Source organism: Ranitomeya variabilis, chromosome 5 (genome assembly GCF_051348905.1).
Source record: "Ranitomeya variabilis isolate aRanVar5 chromosome 5, aRanVar5.hap1, whole genome shotgun sequence".
Classification (NCBI taxonomy): Eukaryota; Metazoa; Chordata; class Amphibia; order Anura; family Dendrobatidae; genus Ranitomeya; species Ranitomeya variabilis.
In genome coordinates, this window is record NC_135236.1 from 79,113,824 (window position 1) to 79,129,723 (window position 15,900).

The 15,900-nt window shown below is 41.6% G+C and overlaps 1 protein-coding gene across 2 annotated transcripts in view; it reads right to left on the reverse strand.

Annotated features, from left to right (window-relative positions):
• Positions 1-15,900, reverse strand: part of ADGRL1 (adhesion G protein-coupled receptor L1) — a 526,256-nt gene that overhangs the window by 140,456 nt on the left and 369,900 nt on the right. For both annotated transcript variants that reach the window (XM_077262603.1, XM_077262602.1), the window contains exon 4: positions 6,378-6,487. In XM_077262603.1, the coding sequence (XP_077118718.1) occupies positions 6,378-6,487 (110 nt within the window). The remainder of the gene's footprint in view (positions 1-6,377; positions 6,488-15,900) is intronic.

Consider the following 15,900-nt stretch of genomic DNA (forward strand, 5'->3'; position numbering starts at 1 on the left):
TAGATTCAGTTTGTCAGTGTACAAGTGTTCGTGGATCCAGTTTGTCAATGTAGCATTGTCCTTATATCCAGAATTATCATTGGGCCATTGTTGCTGGATCTGGGCCTTCAATGTGCCATTGTTTTTCTATCTCAGCTATCAATATGGCATTGTTTTTGCAACTGGATTCTAAGTCTATGTCAGGACTCTGAACATTTTTTACCTTTTGCGCATTACTGCCCTTTTCCAAGATGGCATCTTCGGTCTCATGTGCACTGTGTCTTCCTGCTATAAAACTCCACCCCAGCCTTCAGTCTGTGCTAGAGTATTCTGCCTTGCATCCAGCTCCTTACCTCTGATTACTCCCTGGCTATATACCTGCTCCTGTGAACCTGTGTGGTGATCCTGCTACTCTGCTCTGAGTTTCTGCTGCATACATCGGTTTCCAGTACTCCTCCTTCATCTGCTGCTCGTGTTTACTTCCATCAGCATTTGCTGGACATGTAAGCTGTTTATGCTCTGTAAAAACCTGAGAATATTAACCAGGCCTCCCTGGTTGAGCTAAGATATGATTTGAACTGCCTTATAAGCTTATCTATCTGTGTTTGGACTAAGACAAGGATTTATTCATGTCAAGTATCCTCAAGAATAACTGTGCTTCATAGACTTTCTGCTTGATTGCATTTTCCTCTGAAGTTTCCTATAGACTGCTAAGCTGCATTTAATATTTACACCAAGTGTTGTGGACTTGAGTTTCTCTCTGCACCTGTTTGAATCACCGTGTGATAATATAGACTTTACCACTTATAAAACTGTGTCCTGCAGTTGTCTTGTTCCACGCAAAGAGTCTCCTGAGTTATCCCCTATAATTATTACAATCTACTGCTGCTCTTGGACCTCAGAGGTCAGTGCACTATTGATATTGAATCTCAGTTTTAAGTAATACTATATTGGGAGAATTTAGGCTGTAAATGTTCCATTGTTTTTGGATTTCGGTTTTAATTTTTCCATTGTTTTTTAATCTGATCTGACAGTGTAGCATTTTCCCTATTATCTCAGCTATCTTTGTGTCATTGACCTTGCACCTAAGTTGTTAATGTGCCAGTGTTCTTTAATCTAGGTTCTCCATTAAACATCATTTATATATTTGCCATTGTCCTTGGATCTCAGCTGTCAGTGTTTCATTGTTTTTGGATCTCAGCTGTTAGTGTACCATTGTTCTTGGATTTCCACTGTCAATGCACCATTGTTCTTGGATCTCAGCTATCAGTGTACCATTGTTGTTGCATCTAGGTTGTCAAATTACTATTGTTCTTAGATATCAGCTGTTATTGCACCATTGTTCTTGGATCTGGGCCTTTTATTTTTCTATTGTTCTTGAATCTCAGCTGTAAGTGTGCCATTGTTTTTGCATGCAGGTTGTTAATATGATAGTGTCTGGGCACATGTAACATCAGCTGTCCTTGTGGCATTGCTCATGCTTCTTTGTTGTCAGTGTACCATTGTTCTTGGATTTTAGAAATCAGTGCATTATTGTTCTTGGGTCTCAACTATATTTTTTTACATTTTTTTTCATTAGGGCTTTTAACATGTTATTGTCCTTGGATCCAGTTTGTCTGTGTGTCTGATCTCTGCTTCCTCTGTCATTGTTTTGCATCTAAGAAGTCAAAGTAACATCAGCTATCCATCTGCCTTGTTATTGGATGTCAGATATGTGTAATTGTTCTTGGATCTCAGAAATCCAGGGGCTATTTTCCTAGGATCAAAGGTATGTACGTGCAATTGTCCTTGTATTTCAGTTGTCTATGTGCAACTGTTTTGGATCTTAGGTATCCAGGTGACATTGTCTTTGGATTTCGGCTATCTATGTGCTATTGTCTTGGATCTTGGTTATCTCTGTGACAATATTCTAGTAGGATCTCAGGGATTTTTCTGTCATTGTTCTTGGATCTCAGACATCTACAGTAGTGTGAAAAAGTAGGTAAACATGTGTGGGCCAAAATTCCTCCATAGCGTTGTAAAAGACTCATTGCCAGTTATGGCAAACACTTGCAGTTGTTGCTGCTAAGGGTGGACCAACCAGTTAATAGATTTAGGGGCAATCACTTTTTCACACAGGGCCCTGTAGGTTTGGATTTTTTTTTTTCTCTTAATAATAAAGACCTTCATTTAAAAACTGAATTTTGTGTTTACGTGTGTTACCTTTGTCTAATGTTTAATTTTGTTTGGTGATCTGAAACATTTAAGTGAGACAAACAAACACAAAAATAGGAAATCAAGAAGGGGCAAACACTTTTTCACACAACTGCATGTACCATTTTTCTTGCATCTCAGACATCTATGTGCCATTGTTCTTGGATGTCAGGTATCAATAAGCCATGTCCTTGGATCTCGGGTATCTATAAGCCATGTTCTTGGATCTCGGGTGTCTTTAAGCCATGTTCTTGGATCTCGGGTGTCTATAAGCCATGTCCTTGGATCTCGGGTATCTATAAGTCATGTTCTTGGATCTCGGGTGTCTATAAGCCATGTCCTTGGATCTCGGGTATCTATAAGTCATGTTCTTGGATCTCGGGTGTCTATAAGCCATGTCCTTGGATCTCGGGTATCTATAAGTCATGTTCTTGGATCTCGGGTGTCTATAAGCCATGTCCTTGGATCTCGGGTATCTATAAGCCATGTTCTTGGATCTCGGGTGTCTTTAAGCCATGTTCTTGGATCTTGGGTGTCTATAAGCCATGTCCTTGGATCTCGGGTGTCTATAAGACATGTTCTTGGATCTCGGGTGTCTATAAGCCATGTCCTTGGATCTCGGGTATTTATAGGTCATGTTCTTGGATCTCGGGTGTCTATAAGCCATGTCCTTGGATCTCGGGAATCTATAAGTCATGTTATTGGATCTCGGGTGTCTATAAGCTATGTCCTTGAATCTCGGATATCTATAAGTCATATTCTTGGATCTCAGGTGTCTATAAGCCATGTCCTTGGATCTCGGGTATCTATAAGTCATGTTCTTGGATCTCAGGTGTCTATAAGCCATGTCCTTGGATCTCAGGTATCTATAAGTCATGTTCTTGGATCTCGGATGTCTTATGTGCTATTGTCTTTGGATCTAGTTTGTCAGTGTACCATTGCTGTTGTAGCTCAGTAGTTATTTCACTATTGTTCTTTGGCGTCAACTGTAAATTTACCCTATTTGGATTTAGGCTGTCAGTGTGTCATTGTAGTTTCATATAGGTTGTTACCATGCAATTGTTCGAAGACTTAAATGGGTTGTCCACTACTTTGACAACCCCTTCTGAATTACTATATTCCACCATGTAAAATAATAACAGCCTGTACTCACCTCCAGGTCAGGCACCATTCCAGCAACGTCAGCACTGGGTCTCCTTAGGCTCTTGTGATGCTGTTATGTTACATGAGCCCTGCAGCCAGTCAGAGACTGCTAATGGTCCGCTTCACTCTCACTTTTCTCGGGCAAAACTGACATCTGGAGGAAATGAGAGAGCAGCAGCTTCTTCCTGAGGTGAGTACAGGCTGTTTTTATTTTACATGGTGAAATATATTAGTCGAGAAGGGGTTGTCTGAGCAGTGGACAACCCCTTTAATTTGTTTGTGTGCTTTTGTTCTTGAATCTAAGCTGTCCATGTGCCATTGTCTTTGGATCTCAGGTATTTATCTGCCATTGTTCTTGGATCCCAGGTGTGTGCCATTTTTTTGCATGTAAGTTGTTAGTGTACCATTGTTCTTATATCTTAGTAGTCATTGCACTGTTGTTCTTTGGCCTCAGTTATAAACCTACCTTTTTTGGATTTGGGCTGTCACTGTGCAACCATTCTAAAGGCCCTCCTACACACTAGACTGACATCTAATATTGGCAGGCTTGGTCGAATGCCTACCGTGTATGAATGCCTCCCAACAGAAAATATGGTAAATATTGTTATGCTTGATAGGACACTGTATGTGTGGAGCTATTGGGTCTCAACACAGTGTAGCATTGCCATCGTGACTTTGTGAAAAAGATAATGGGAACAGCACATTGTCATTATTTTCAAGCACAAAATTAAAAATGCAACAGTGCATCCCAATGGGTCAGCTCTGACCCACATATCATTAAAGGCTCATTCAGACAGTTATAATATGGGCACATTTTAGCATTCATATTACTGCTGAATGTCCCAGCCTGATCACTAGGTTTATGGCCATCAATGTGCCTGCTTTATGTCCGCTTAACTGATGCCTAACACATGTTGCCTGAACCCACTGATATCGGCAGGCTAATGTGTATGGGAGCCTGACAGATGATGTTGTTGGGGGATAAGGAACGGGCATGTCAGATTTAGCCGCTACCATAGGAGTCTGGCAATCAAAGAGAACGTAGGAGTGCTCTGCGGAGCAATTGCTCCAATGTATGGTTGAGTCAGGAGAGATAGCTGCGGACTGAACGATTGTCCAAACCATTGTTTGGCCAACAACTATCTATTGTCTTACATAAACTTAATGAGAACCTGTCAGCAGCATTTTAGTAAGTAAAGTACAGACAAGGCCATATTGGCGCTGTCATGCTCATTAAACTGATACCTGAGGGGCAGAAATTAGTTTTGTAGATTTCATTTAATCACTGTTTGAAGTTTCCTTGTATTCATATCTTCGTGCTTAGGGACGGGGCTGTGGGCAGGACTTTTGGGTAGGGTCTTCAGCTTTGTCCTGTCCTCTCCGCTGTGTCTGGGTGTCTCTTCTTCTTTATGTAAAACTTCACAAGTGGTGCTTTCGCAGATTGATCTAACGGTGGGATCTGCCAGGAGAGTCTGACAGTGGCCTATCTCCTCGCCAAACAAGAGGATCGACCTTTGAACATTCATCTGTCTATTTCATCTGTCAGGGGAGAGTCGGGAGGCTCAAATATACATTAGACTGTTGGCCAACGATATTGGCAGGCTTAGTCGACTTTAATCTAAAGAATATGGGAGCTTTAAGTTGTCGTTGTGCCCTCATTCTTGAGTCCTGACTAGTAGCATGTGCCATTGTTTCTTCAACCCGGTTTCATTTTGCAATTTGCAATTGATGTATGTCTCAGTTGTCAATGTGCCATTGTTCCTAGATCTAGGTTGTTAATGTGCTATTGTTCTTGGATGTAGGCTGTCAGTGCATTATTGCTTCATATCTACACTGTCAGTTCACTATTGTTCTTCAGTCTCAGCTATCAATGTAGCACTTTCCTTTTATCTAGACTGTCAATGTGCCATTTTTCTTGGCCTATCGGTCTGAGCGGTAAGCATGCCTCCGTTATTGGAGGTCAGCTATCAGCATGCCATTGGTCAGGAATCACAATTTCATTGTGTGCTCTTTCGTTAACAAACATTTACCGTCTCTGACTAACGTAGCACACATCTACTAGTCTGATAGATAAGGAATGAGACCCTGAAATAAGGAAAAGGAACCAAACTGGAGAATCTACCCATAGCTTACCACGTAATGTGAGATGATAATAATTCCAGTAATGTCTAAGGTAAAAAGCGTCCCCAACCGTGACATGTTGAGTAAGTGCTCATATTAAAATATTTAAAAGCAAAAGTCTTAAAGTCATATCAGTAACATACAGGAAATAGTATAGCCATGGGAGAAGAAACACATTAGCGTCATGGATGGGGACAATTATAGTGATATACAGAACATTACTCTGAAATAGAATAGGAGACACGTCAAAGAATGGTGCAATGGGGTAAAAAATAAATTTCCAATAATGAAAAAGATAAAAAAAAGTCTTCTGATAGGTGATGGTTTTACTGTAAACGAGACTGGTAAAGAACTGGAAATGTTTTTTCTATAATGGAGGATATAGGAATAGAATGACTTATTTGTATTCGGTGGCGGACATGGCAGTCCCTTGGCTAACCATGGTGGAGTACAGCCGGTTGCCTGAGTACTGGGATATGTGGGCAGTATCTGTCACCGAGCGCAGTGTTCTTTCTCGTGGATCCCACACTGTCTGTTAGATGCTGCGCTCTGCATAGCAATGTGCTGCCAGCCATTTGCACTGGGACTTGTGTCGTGCACAGCGAGATACTCTCCTCCATGATAATGCAGACGTATCGGGTAATATTGTGTAGAGTCTCCACGATGTGGACGGAAAACATTAACGAATTCTAACATTGGTATGAGAGCTGGTGTCAGGAAGTGAGACCCGGCCATTACAGATGCATCTGGTTACGGAGCCTAGTGTGTAGGGATCAAAACGGTACATAGGGTAAATGTGGACAAATTTCTGCACTGATCTGACACACGTTGACTATGTGACCTCCTATGGTGTATGGTTGTCAGATATATGGTCAGATATATGGTGCGACATGCACTCAGATGGACATGTGTATCCAGATAGTGTCATGGCGTATACTCACTGTATGGCACGCAGTCATACTGGACTTCCAGGTACTTGTAGGTCCCTGGACAGGGGTCAGGAAAGGCTTCGGAATCGGCAATAACAACACACTGTGTGCGATTGTTACACCTGTGGAGAAAAGACACAAGAAATGTTGAAAATATAGCTTTGGGTGTATTGTATGTATGCAAGCTCGGACTGGCCCACGGGTGAGCAGGTGAATCCTCCGGTGGGCCCCCATGTAGAGGTAAGACACTTACCTCTCAATATTAGCATTAGTTGGCCCAATACATTTCATTTTCTATGACAAAAGCATCTCCTCATTCTTCTAACAAACTATCCAGTCAATAATATTATAAATATATATATACCGGTATATAGAAGCAGAGGTTAATTTGGATAACATCATATTTACATGTGGCTAAGCAGCGGGCCCCCAGAGACAAGGTTACTGGTGAGCCCTTGCCCGATACTATATGCATGTATGTGTATGGGCGTCTGTGCGCATCTGAAAATGTTTGTGTATATTACTATATTTGTAACTATGTGTGTGTCAGCATTGTAGTCCCTGAATACAGGTCAAATATATAGTGCATATAAAGTCTACGCACCCCTGTTACATTTTAAGCTTTTTGTCATTTTAAAGGAAAACATACCAAGAAGAAACATTTTGCACCTTTAATGTCACCCATAGTCTGTATGAATCGATTGAGAAACAAATGTAGTTGGATAAGTGTGAACACCCTCTTATAATTGGGGATATGGTTGTGATCAGAATTAACTAATCACATTTAAACTCATGGAAAATAGTGGTCGGTACACAGCTCCCATCATTTACATGGATTCTGACTAACGCCATATAAAGTTTTGCTGTTCTAGTAGGATTTTCCTGACATTTTCTTAGTTACATTTTACAGAAAAAGCCATGGTCTGTAAACAGCTTACAACACAGCAAAGGGATATCATTATTGAAAGTTATAAGTCAGAAGGGTACAAAATTGTTTTTCAAGACATTAGATCTACATCATAGAACACTGTGAAGATGGTCATCAAGAAGTGACTTAAATACGACACAACACTGACATTACCTTGAACTGGATGTTCCTCAAAATTTGATGGAAAGACGAGAAGAAAATTAGTCCGGGAAACTGCCAAGAGGCCTACAGCAACAATAAAGGAGCTGCAGGAACTTCTGTCGAGTACTGGTTGTATACTATATGTGATAACAATCACTTGTATTTTTCACATTCTGTCTTGTGGGGTGGGGGGTGGCAAGACAGAAGCCTTTTCTTACAAATAAAAACATCAAATCATAGAATAATAGATTGCTAGAGTTGGAAGGGACCTGAAGGATCATCGTGTCCAACCCCCTGCTCAGTGTAGGACAGGATTCAACCTCTGTTTGAAGACTTCCATTGATGGAAAACTCACCACCTCTCATGGTAGTCTGTTCCACTCATTGATCACCCTCACTGTCAAAAAATGTTTCTAATACCTAATCTGTATTTTCTCCTTTTCAGTGTCATTCCATTGCTTCTCATGATTCCATGTGCATCCTGGCTGTGTTTTGCCGAAACCTACATCAAGTCTGCCAAAAGCATATGGGAAAATGTGTTATTGTCTGATGAGACCAAGGTTGAACTTTTTGGCCATAATCCAAAAATGTATGTTTGGTGCAAAGCTAACACTGCACATCACCAGAAAAACACATACCCAACAGTGTAGCAGGGTGGAGACATAGTATTAGTTTAAGGGTGTGCATATTTGTTCAACCACGTATTTTAGTTATTTATTGTTCTTTTTCCACTTGAAGAAAATTTCAGTTTGTTTCACAATGGATTTGTACAGATTAGACATTAACCCCTTTCTGACCTTGGACGGGATAGTACATCCGTTGATGCGGGCTCCGGCAGTGAGCCAGGACATGTCAGCTGTTTTGAACAGCTGACATGTGCCCGCAATAGCAGCGGGTGAAATCGCGATTCACCCGCCGCTATTAACTAGCTAAATGCCGCTGTCAAACGCTGACAGCAGCATTTAATCGGTGCTTCCGGCCATCGGGCCGGAAATGAGCGCATTGCCGACCCCCGTCACATGATCAGGGGTCAGCGATGCTTCTGCAGACTAACCATAGAGGTCCTTGAGACCTCTATGGCTACTGATGACGGTTTGCTGTGAGCGCCACTCAACATATTTGGTATCACCGCATTCAGAATCGCCCGATCTATCAATAAAAAAAAGGATTAACCTGATCGCTAAACATCGTAGCGAGAAAAAAATTCAAAATGCCAGAATTATGTTTTTTTGGTCGCCCGACATTGCATTAAAATGCAATAACAGGCGATCAAAGGAACGTATCTACACAAAAGTGGTATGAATAAAAACGTCAGCTCAGCATGCAAAAAATAAGCCCTCACCCGACCCCAGATCATGAAAAATGGAGACGCTACGGGTATCGGAAAATGGTGCAATTTTTTTTAGCAAAGTTTGGAATTCTTTTTCACCACTTAGATAAAAGAGAAGCTAGACATGTTTGGTGTCTATGAACTCGTAATGACCTGGAGAATCATAATGGCAGGTCAGTTTTAGCATTTAGTGAACCTAGAAAAAAAGCCAAACAAAAAACAAGTGTGGTATTGCACTTTTTTGCAATTTCACCGCACTTGGAGTTTTTTTCCTGTTTTCTAGTACACGACATGGTAAAACCAATGATGTCGTTCAAAAGTACAACTCGTCCCGCAAAAAATAAGCCCTCACATGGCCATAATGATGGAAAAATAAAAAAGTTATGGCTCTGGAAAGGAGGGGAGCGAAAAATGAACACGGAAAAACGAAAAATCCCAAGGTCATGAAGGGGTTAAAGGTGGAAAAAGTTACGAAATGATTCTTCTTGGTATAAATTTGTTTACATGACAAAAACCTGACATTTTATATCTACTGTATATTTGTATGTACGTGAATGCATATTTATGTGTCCTTGTAAGTATCTGTTTCGTAAGTATGTATACTGTATGTAAAGCAGATCTGTCAACAGATTTCACAATATAACTATATACAATATTCAATATGTCTATTAGATGTGAGGAAACTGCCATACTTACTGAGAAAATACATGTCTTAATGACTGTATAGTCCTGATAATAAAAAGAGCATTTTATGAGCCCAACTATTGAGTACAAAAGCTCATAAGTCCAAATGTATCCAGTCTCTGCCCACTCAGCCTGACTGACAGCTGCAGCTTGTACTGAGCAGTATGAGATCTCAGCAGGGAAGAGGGACACTGAGGAGCTGTCAATAATGCTAGGTGGGCATAGATTGAGCTTAAACTAAAAAAGGATTATGTAGTCATTCTTATATGGATGTTCATATTAAGCACAATAGCCTCATAAATTCTCAGACATCTGTTTGGTAATATATGTACAGTAGTTTGACATAGACAAGAAGCGAGATGTGAACGTACCCTGAGTATGTGTATATGTTCCCAATACATTTGAGTATGTGGGAGTGAATGTCGGTGTGTAGCGCCCATGCATTCATTAACATTGCAGGTAACACAGCCAATGATAATACCCACTCGCCCCTTTATTCCTTACTCTATAATATTCACACTTTTTCCCATGGCTACAAACGGCTAGTTGTAATTCAGTCCCTGGTTAGCAAGAAAACTCATTATTACCAAGAACTCCAAATCTCCTTGGATGGCGTACTTTTAAACATTAATAATTAATGTTAAAGAAAACCCCACTGAGGATCTAAAAATGTATATTTAGTATTTCACTATCGCATTTTCCGCTAAAATTGCATCTGCCAGGGATCACCCAGAAAGATTGTTGGCACAAATGGGTGTAAGGACCACTCATAGCTACAGTACATACCAAAAGTTTGGACACACCTTCTCATTTAAAGATTTTTCTGTATTTTTATGACTATGAAATTTGAACATTCACACTGAAGGCATCAAAACTATGAATTAACACATGTGGAATTATATACTTAACAAAAAAGTGTGAAACAACTGAAAATATGTCTTATATTCTAGGTTCTTCAAAGTAGCCACCTTTTGCTTTGATGACTGCTTTGCACACTCTTGGCATTCTCTTGATAAGCTTCAAGAGGTAGTCACCGGGAATGGTCTTCCAACAATCTTGAAGGAGTTCCCAGAGATGCTTAGCACTTGTTGGCCCCTTTGCCTTCACTCTGCGGTCCAGCTCACCCCAAACCATCTCGATTGGGTTCAGGTCTGGTGACTGTGGAGGTCAGGTCATCTGGCGTAGCACCCCATCACTCTCCTACTTGGTCAAATAGCCCTTACACAGCCTGGAGGTGTGTTTGGGGTCATTGTCCTGTTGAAAAATAAATGATGGTCCAACTAAACGCAAACCGGATGGAATAGCATGCCGCTGCAAGATGCTGTGGTAGCCATGCTGGTTCAGTATGCCTTCAATTTTGAATAAATCCCAACAGTCACCAGCAAAGCACCCCCACACCATCACACCTCCTCCTCCATGCTTCACGGTGGGAACCAGGCATGTAGAGTCCTTCCGTTCACCTTTTCTGCGTCGCACAAGACACGGTGGTTGGAACCAAAGACCTCAAATTTGGACTCATCAGACCAAAGCACAGATTTTCACTGGTCTAATGTCCATTCCTTGTGTTCTTTAGCCCAAGTAAGTCTCTTCTGCTTGTTGCCTGTCCTAAGCAGTGGTTTCCTAGCAGCTATTTTACCACGAAGGCCTGCTGCACAAAGTCTCCTCTTAACAGTTGTTGTAGAGATGTGTCTGCTGCTAGAACTCTGTGTGGCATTGACCTGGTCTTTAATCTGAGCTGCTGTTAACCTGCGATTTCTGAGGCTGGTGACTCAGATAAACTTATCCTCAGAAGCAGAGGTGACTCTTGGTCTTCCTTTCCTGGGGCGGTCCTCATGTGAGCCAGTTTCTTTGTAGCACCTGATGGTTTTTGCCACTGCACTTGGGGACACTTTCAAAGTTTTCCCAATTTTTCGGACTGACTGACCTTCATTTCTTAAAGTACTTGCCATAATACAAATAATACTGCTTTCTTCTTGCCATAATACAAATTCTAACAGTCTATTCAGTAGGACTATCAGCTGTGTATCCACCAGACTTCTGCACAACACAACGGATGGTCCCAACCCCAAGAAAGACAAGAAATCCCACTTATTAAACCTCACAGGGCACACCTGTGAATTGAAAACCATTCCCGGTGACTACTTCTTGAAGCTCATCAAGAGAATGCCAAGTGTGCAAAGCAGTCATCATAGCAAAAGGTGGCTACTTTGAAGAACCTAGAATATAAGACATAATTTCAGTTGTTTCACACTTTTTTGTTAAGTATATAATTCCACATGTGTTAATTCATAGTTTTGATGCCTTCAGTGTGAATGTACAATTTTCATAATCATGAAAATACAGAAAAATCTTTAAATGAGAAGGTGTATCCAAACTTTTGGTCTGTACTGTACATATTCAGTTCTGTCTTTAGCTTTTCGTTGTCATCTACAAAGTATTGCCCTGCCCGAGAACACCGGACACACGTCAGCTCGCACGTTATTGTGCCGATGGTAGAATACCAGATGAAGTGGTTACTTTTTTGTTTTCAACCTTATGACCTCCTCTAATTATTTATTTGTGGATGTATCAGTAACGAGGTGTAATACAATTACGCCAATTAAGAAAACAATGCAGCGGGATATTTTTAATAGCAACATACACATCCAAATATACATCCAGTATGTACAAATATACAAACCGACATGCATGCATATTCAATCCATGCAACATGCAAACCCAGACAGACATCCATATCATTTCAGCTGTCGTTAAACAGAACTTGACAGCTGGTCCATGATGCCCAATCCATGTATCAGGCACTGGCTGTACGATCTCAGCCAGGTATGTTTGACACTGAAAAGGCGCGATGCTTCGGAGAAAGGCATAGCGTAATAGCCACCGAGGAGCAAGCTGCGCTGTAGACTAGTCAAACAGGCGGCTTCCTGCTACGCTACCTAATATAACCTGTAACTTGCCTCCCCAGGTTACAGAGGGGAGATTGCGTCTGTGACTGTCCCAGTCAGTGCTCACCTGTTACATGTACAACATACTGATATACATTTATGCCAATACACATATACTTAATGACTTATGAATATACAGTATACATAAACACATACACATACCAATTAGAATAGGTATTTTTTTGGATGCGTCCACCTTTTCTGATGCTATGAGGAATCTTATATTGGAACTCTTAGAGTTCACTCTGACACACAATTTTTTCATTTTTAAAGGGTCTTTTATCCTGCAGCTCCAGGGAACAGCCATGGGAGTGGCCTTCACACCATCCTATGCAAATCTATTCCTGGGGCTGTGGGAAAGGGACCTATTCCTGTCCCGATCAACAGACATCGATGGACCGTGTCCCCTTTTGGACGTGCTACATCGATGATATTCTCTTGATCTGGCAGGGTTCTTCTGCTGAGTTACATTTTTTTGTTGACGGGTCTGAACAGCAATGATCTCAACATCCATCTTACCCATACATCCGACTCCAATCGGATTGAGTTTTTGGATGTTATAATCAAATAGGGCCCCACCGGAGAAATACAGACAGATATATATAGGAAACCAACATCCACCAACATGTTGCTGCATGCCTCCTCCTTTCATCCGCCACATATTATTCGGTCTGTCCCGGTCGGGCAATTCCTCCGTCTCCATTAGATTTGTTCCTCGGATGTGGATTTTGATAGACGAGCGGAGGAATTAAAGACACGTTTTCTCGACCGGGGGTACAGTCGCCGTATAGTAAAAAAGGCATACAATAGAGCAAGGCATACAACTCGCATTAGCATGCGCTATAGACGTACTGGTACAACCATGAATACTGACAACCAAATCAGATTTGTTACAAGCTTTAACTCTCATTCCTCATTAATGAGGTTGGACTTACCAAAATCGTGGCACATCCTCCAGGCGGATATCTAAGCTAATATCAGACAGGCCCTCTATTGCATTTAGGCGAGCTAGCACTCTTCAGGACTATCTTACTAGGAGCCACTATGAGGGAGAACCTAGAACCACATTTCTTGATCAGGTTGTTCCAAGAAGTGGATGTGTTCCATGTGACCATTGCGTAGCATGCACACACATTTGAAAATTCAAGTGGGTCCAAATCATATAAAATAAAGACGTTTATCACATGCACCACAAGATATGTAATCTATAATGTGGTATGCCCTAGTAATTTATTTTATGTGGGGCTTACCTCGCGCCAGCTTAAAGTTCGCGTGAGGGAGAACATTTTGGGCATACAAGCTGCAATTGGCCACACAGACACATCCACTTTAAAACCATACCTCGCCACTTTAAGGCTGTTCATCAATGTAATAGCAATTTGCTACGTGTGAGGGGTACAGATGCATTGGACATTAACATCAGGGGTGGTACATTATCACAACACCTTGCTCAATGGGAAACTAGGTGGATATGGACATTACAAACAGTCCATCCCCAAGGCCTAAATGAGAATGTCTCATTTGCCCCTTTTTTATGATTTCTTTGTGCGTTTATGATATCTTTGCGGTCACTAGTTTGCTGTAGGTGATACACACATTGTGTTTCTAATATGATTTTAGAATTGTTTATCATTTTTTTTATTATAGGTCTCCATTACTATGTGATTACTAATGTTGGGCGAGCGCTATAATCCATGTGGCTTTGGGTTGACAATACTTACCAATTGATGTAGACGTGTCAATTTTTGGGACAAGATATATGGAATCTTTATACACAGGAACATTCATTTTTGGTACATTGTGGAATATTATTATATCCCCATTGTAAAGAATATTTCCATCTATGATATGATACTACATGTGGGTGAGAGAAAGATACATATTACATTCCTCTATTATGTCCCTGTTTGTTGTCCCATGTTTGAGATATTTGCGATGGCTATCTCCTTTCCTCTGCTGCGTGGTGGTAGCGTGCCGCGGGCAGGCTGCCATACCCGCCGGCCTCCTGTGTCTTTATGCGGCACGGGGCATCAGGTCACGTGGGGATTACGTGCTCTTGATGCCTCGTGCTGCATGACGCGGGTGCTGACTGGCGGCGCGGTTGCTGAGGTGACATCACTTCCGGTCCAGGGCAACGCTACTTCCGGGACATGCTGATACAAAAAGCCCTGCCTGTTGGCAATTAATTGTGCGCCCCTGACGAAGTTGCCATCCAAAACACACGTGACTTCTTCCTGTGACTTCCTGTGACTTGTTTCTTTCACCAGGTGCTACCATACTTATTCTGTGGGCAGCACTGATGATGATGGAAATGTCATGATCAAAAGCTCTGTCCAACCAGAGATGCTAGTGTGGTTGGGACCTTTAGTACTGCTCAGATTGGCAGTATTAGTGGTGTCTGACAGGAATAATCAGGTCCTTATTGTGGCCAATGGGGCAGCGGCACATCCTACTTAAACTCCCAGTTATAGTTCATACTTTCTTTGGTTCACTCCTATCATCAGGGTCTGGCTGGCAATTTTCAGCCTGGGGGGCAATCACAAGGCAGTGGCCCTCGAGTTGCGATGGCCTTCCTTTTCCCTGCTTATATCTGGCCACTGCATTAAAGTAGCAGAAATAACAGGATTTAAAAACAGGCTGGTACACAGATATGGAAACTGAACGGAGCTTGCTGCATAGATATGGGAGCAGAATCGAGCTTCCTAGATTCAGAGATATGGGAGCAGAACCGAGCTTACTTTAGAGATTGGGAGCAGAACCGAACTTACTAGATTCAGAGATATGGGAGCAGAACCGAACTTACTAGATTCAGAGATATGGGAGCCAAACCGAGCTTACTACAAAGATATGGGAGCAGAACCGAGCTTACTACAGAGATATGGGAGCAGAACCGAGCTTACTACAGAGATATGGGAGCAGAACCGAGCATACTACAGAGCTATGGGAGCAGAACCGAGCTTACTGCAATGATATGGGAGCAGAACCGAGCTTACTACAGAGATATGGGAGCAGAACCGAGCTTACTGCAATGATATGGGAGCAGAACCGAGCTTACTACAGAGATATGGGAGCAGAACGGGGCTTACTACAGAGATATGGCAGCAGAAACGAGCTTACTACAGAGATATGGGAGCAGAACAGAGCTTACTACAGAGATAAGGGGGCAGACCCGAGCTTAATAAGTCTACTACATGGAACCAAGTCTGCTACATAGAAACTGGAGCAGAACTGAGATTACGACATACATACAGTACCATAATCTAGATTACTACATTGATACAGTACCAGAACCAAGCTTATTGCTTAGATATGGTGCCATAACGGAGCTTACTTACAAACATACATACAATACGGCTACACAATGCCTACTTATCACCACTACACAGAGAACACATAAGATTATAATACCACCATTACCTCTACATGAAACTACATTCTATACAAAGACCAATGATGCCACCATACACTCCCTGACAGAAGTTATGTCGCTTATCCATGTTATGTAAAT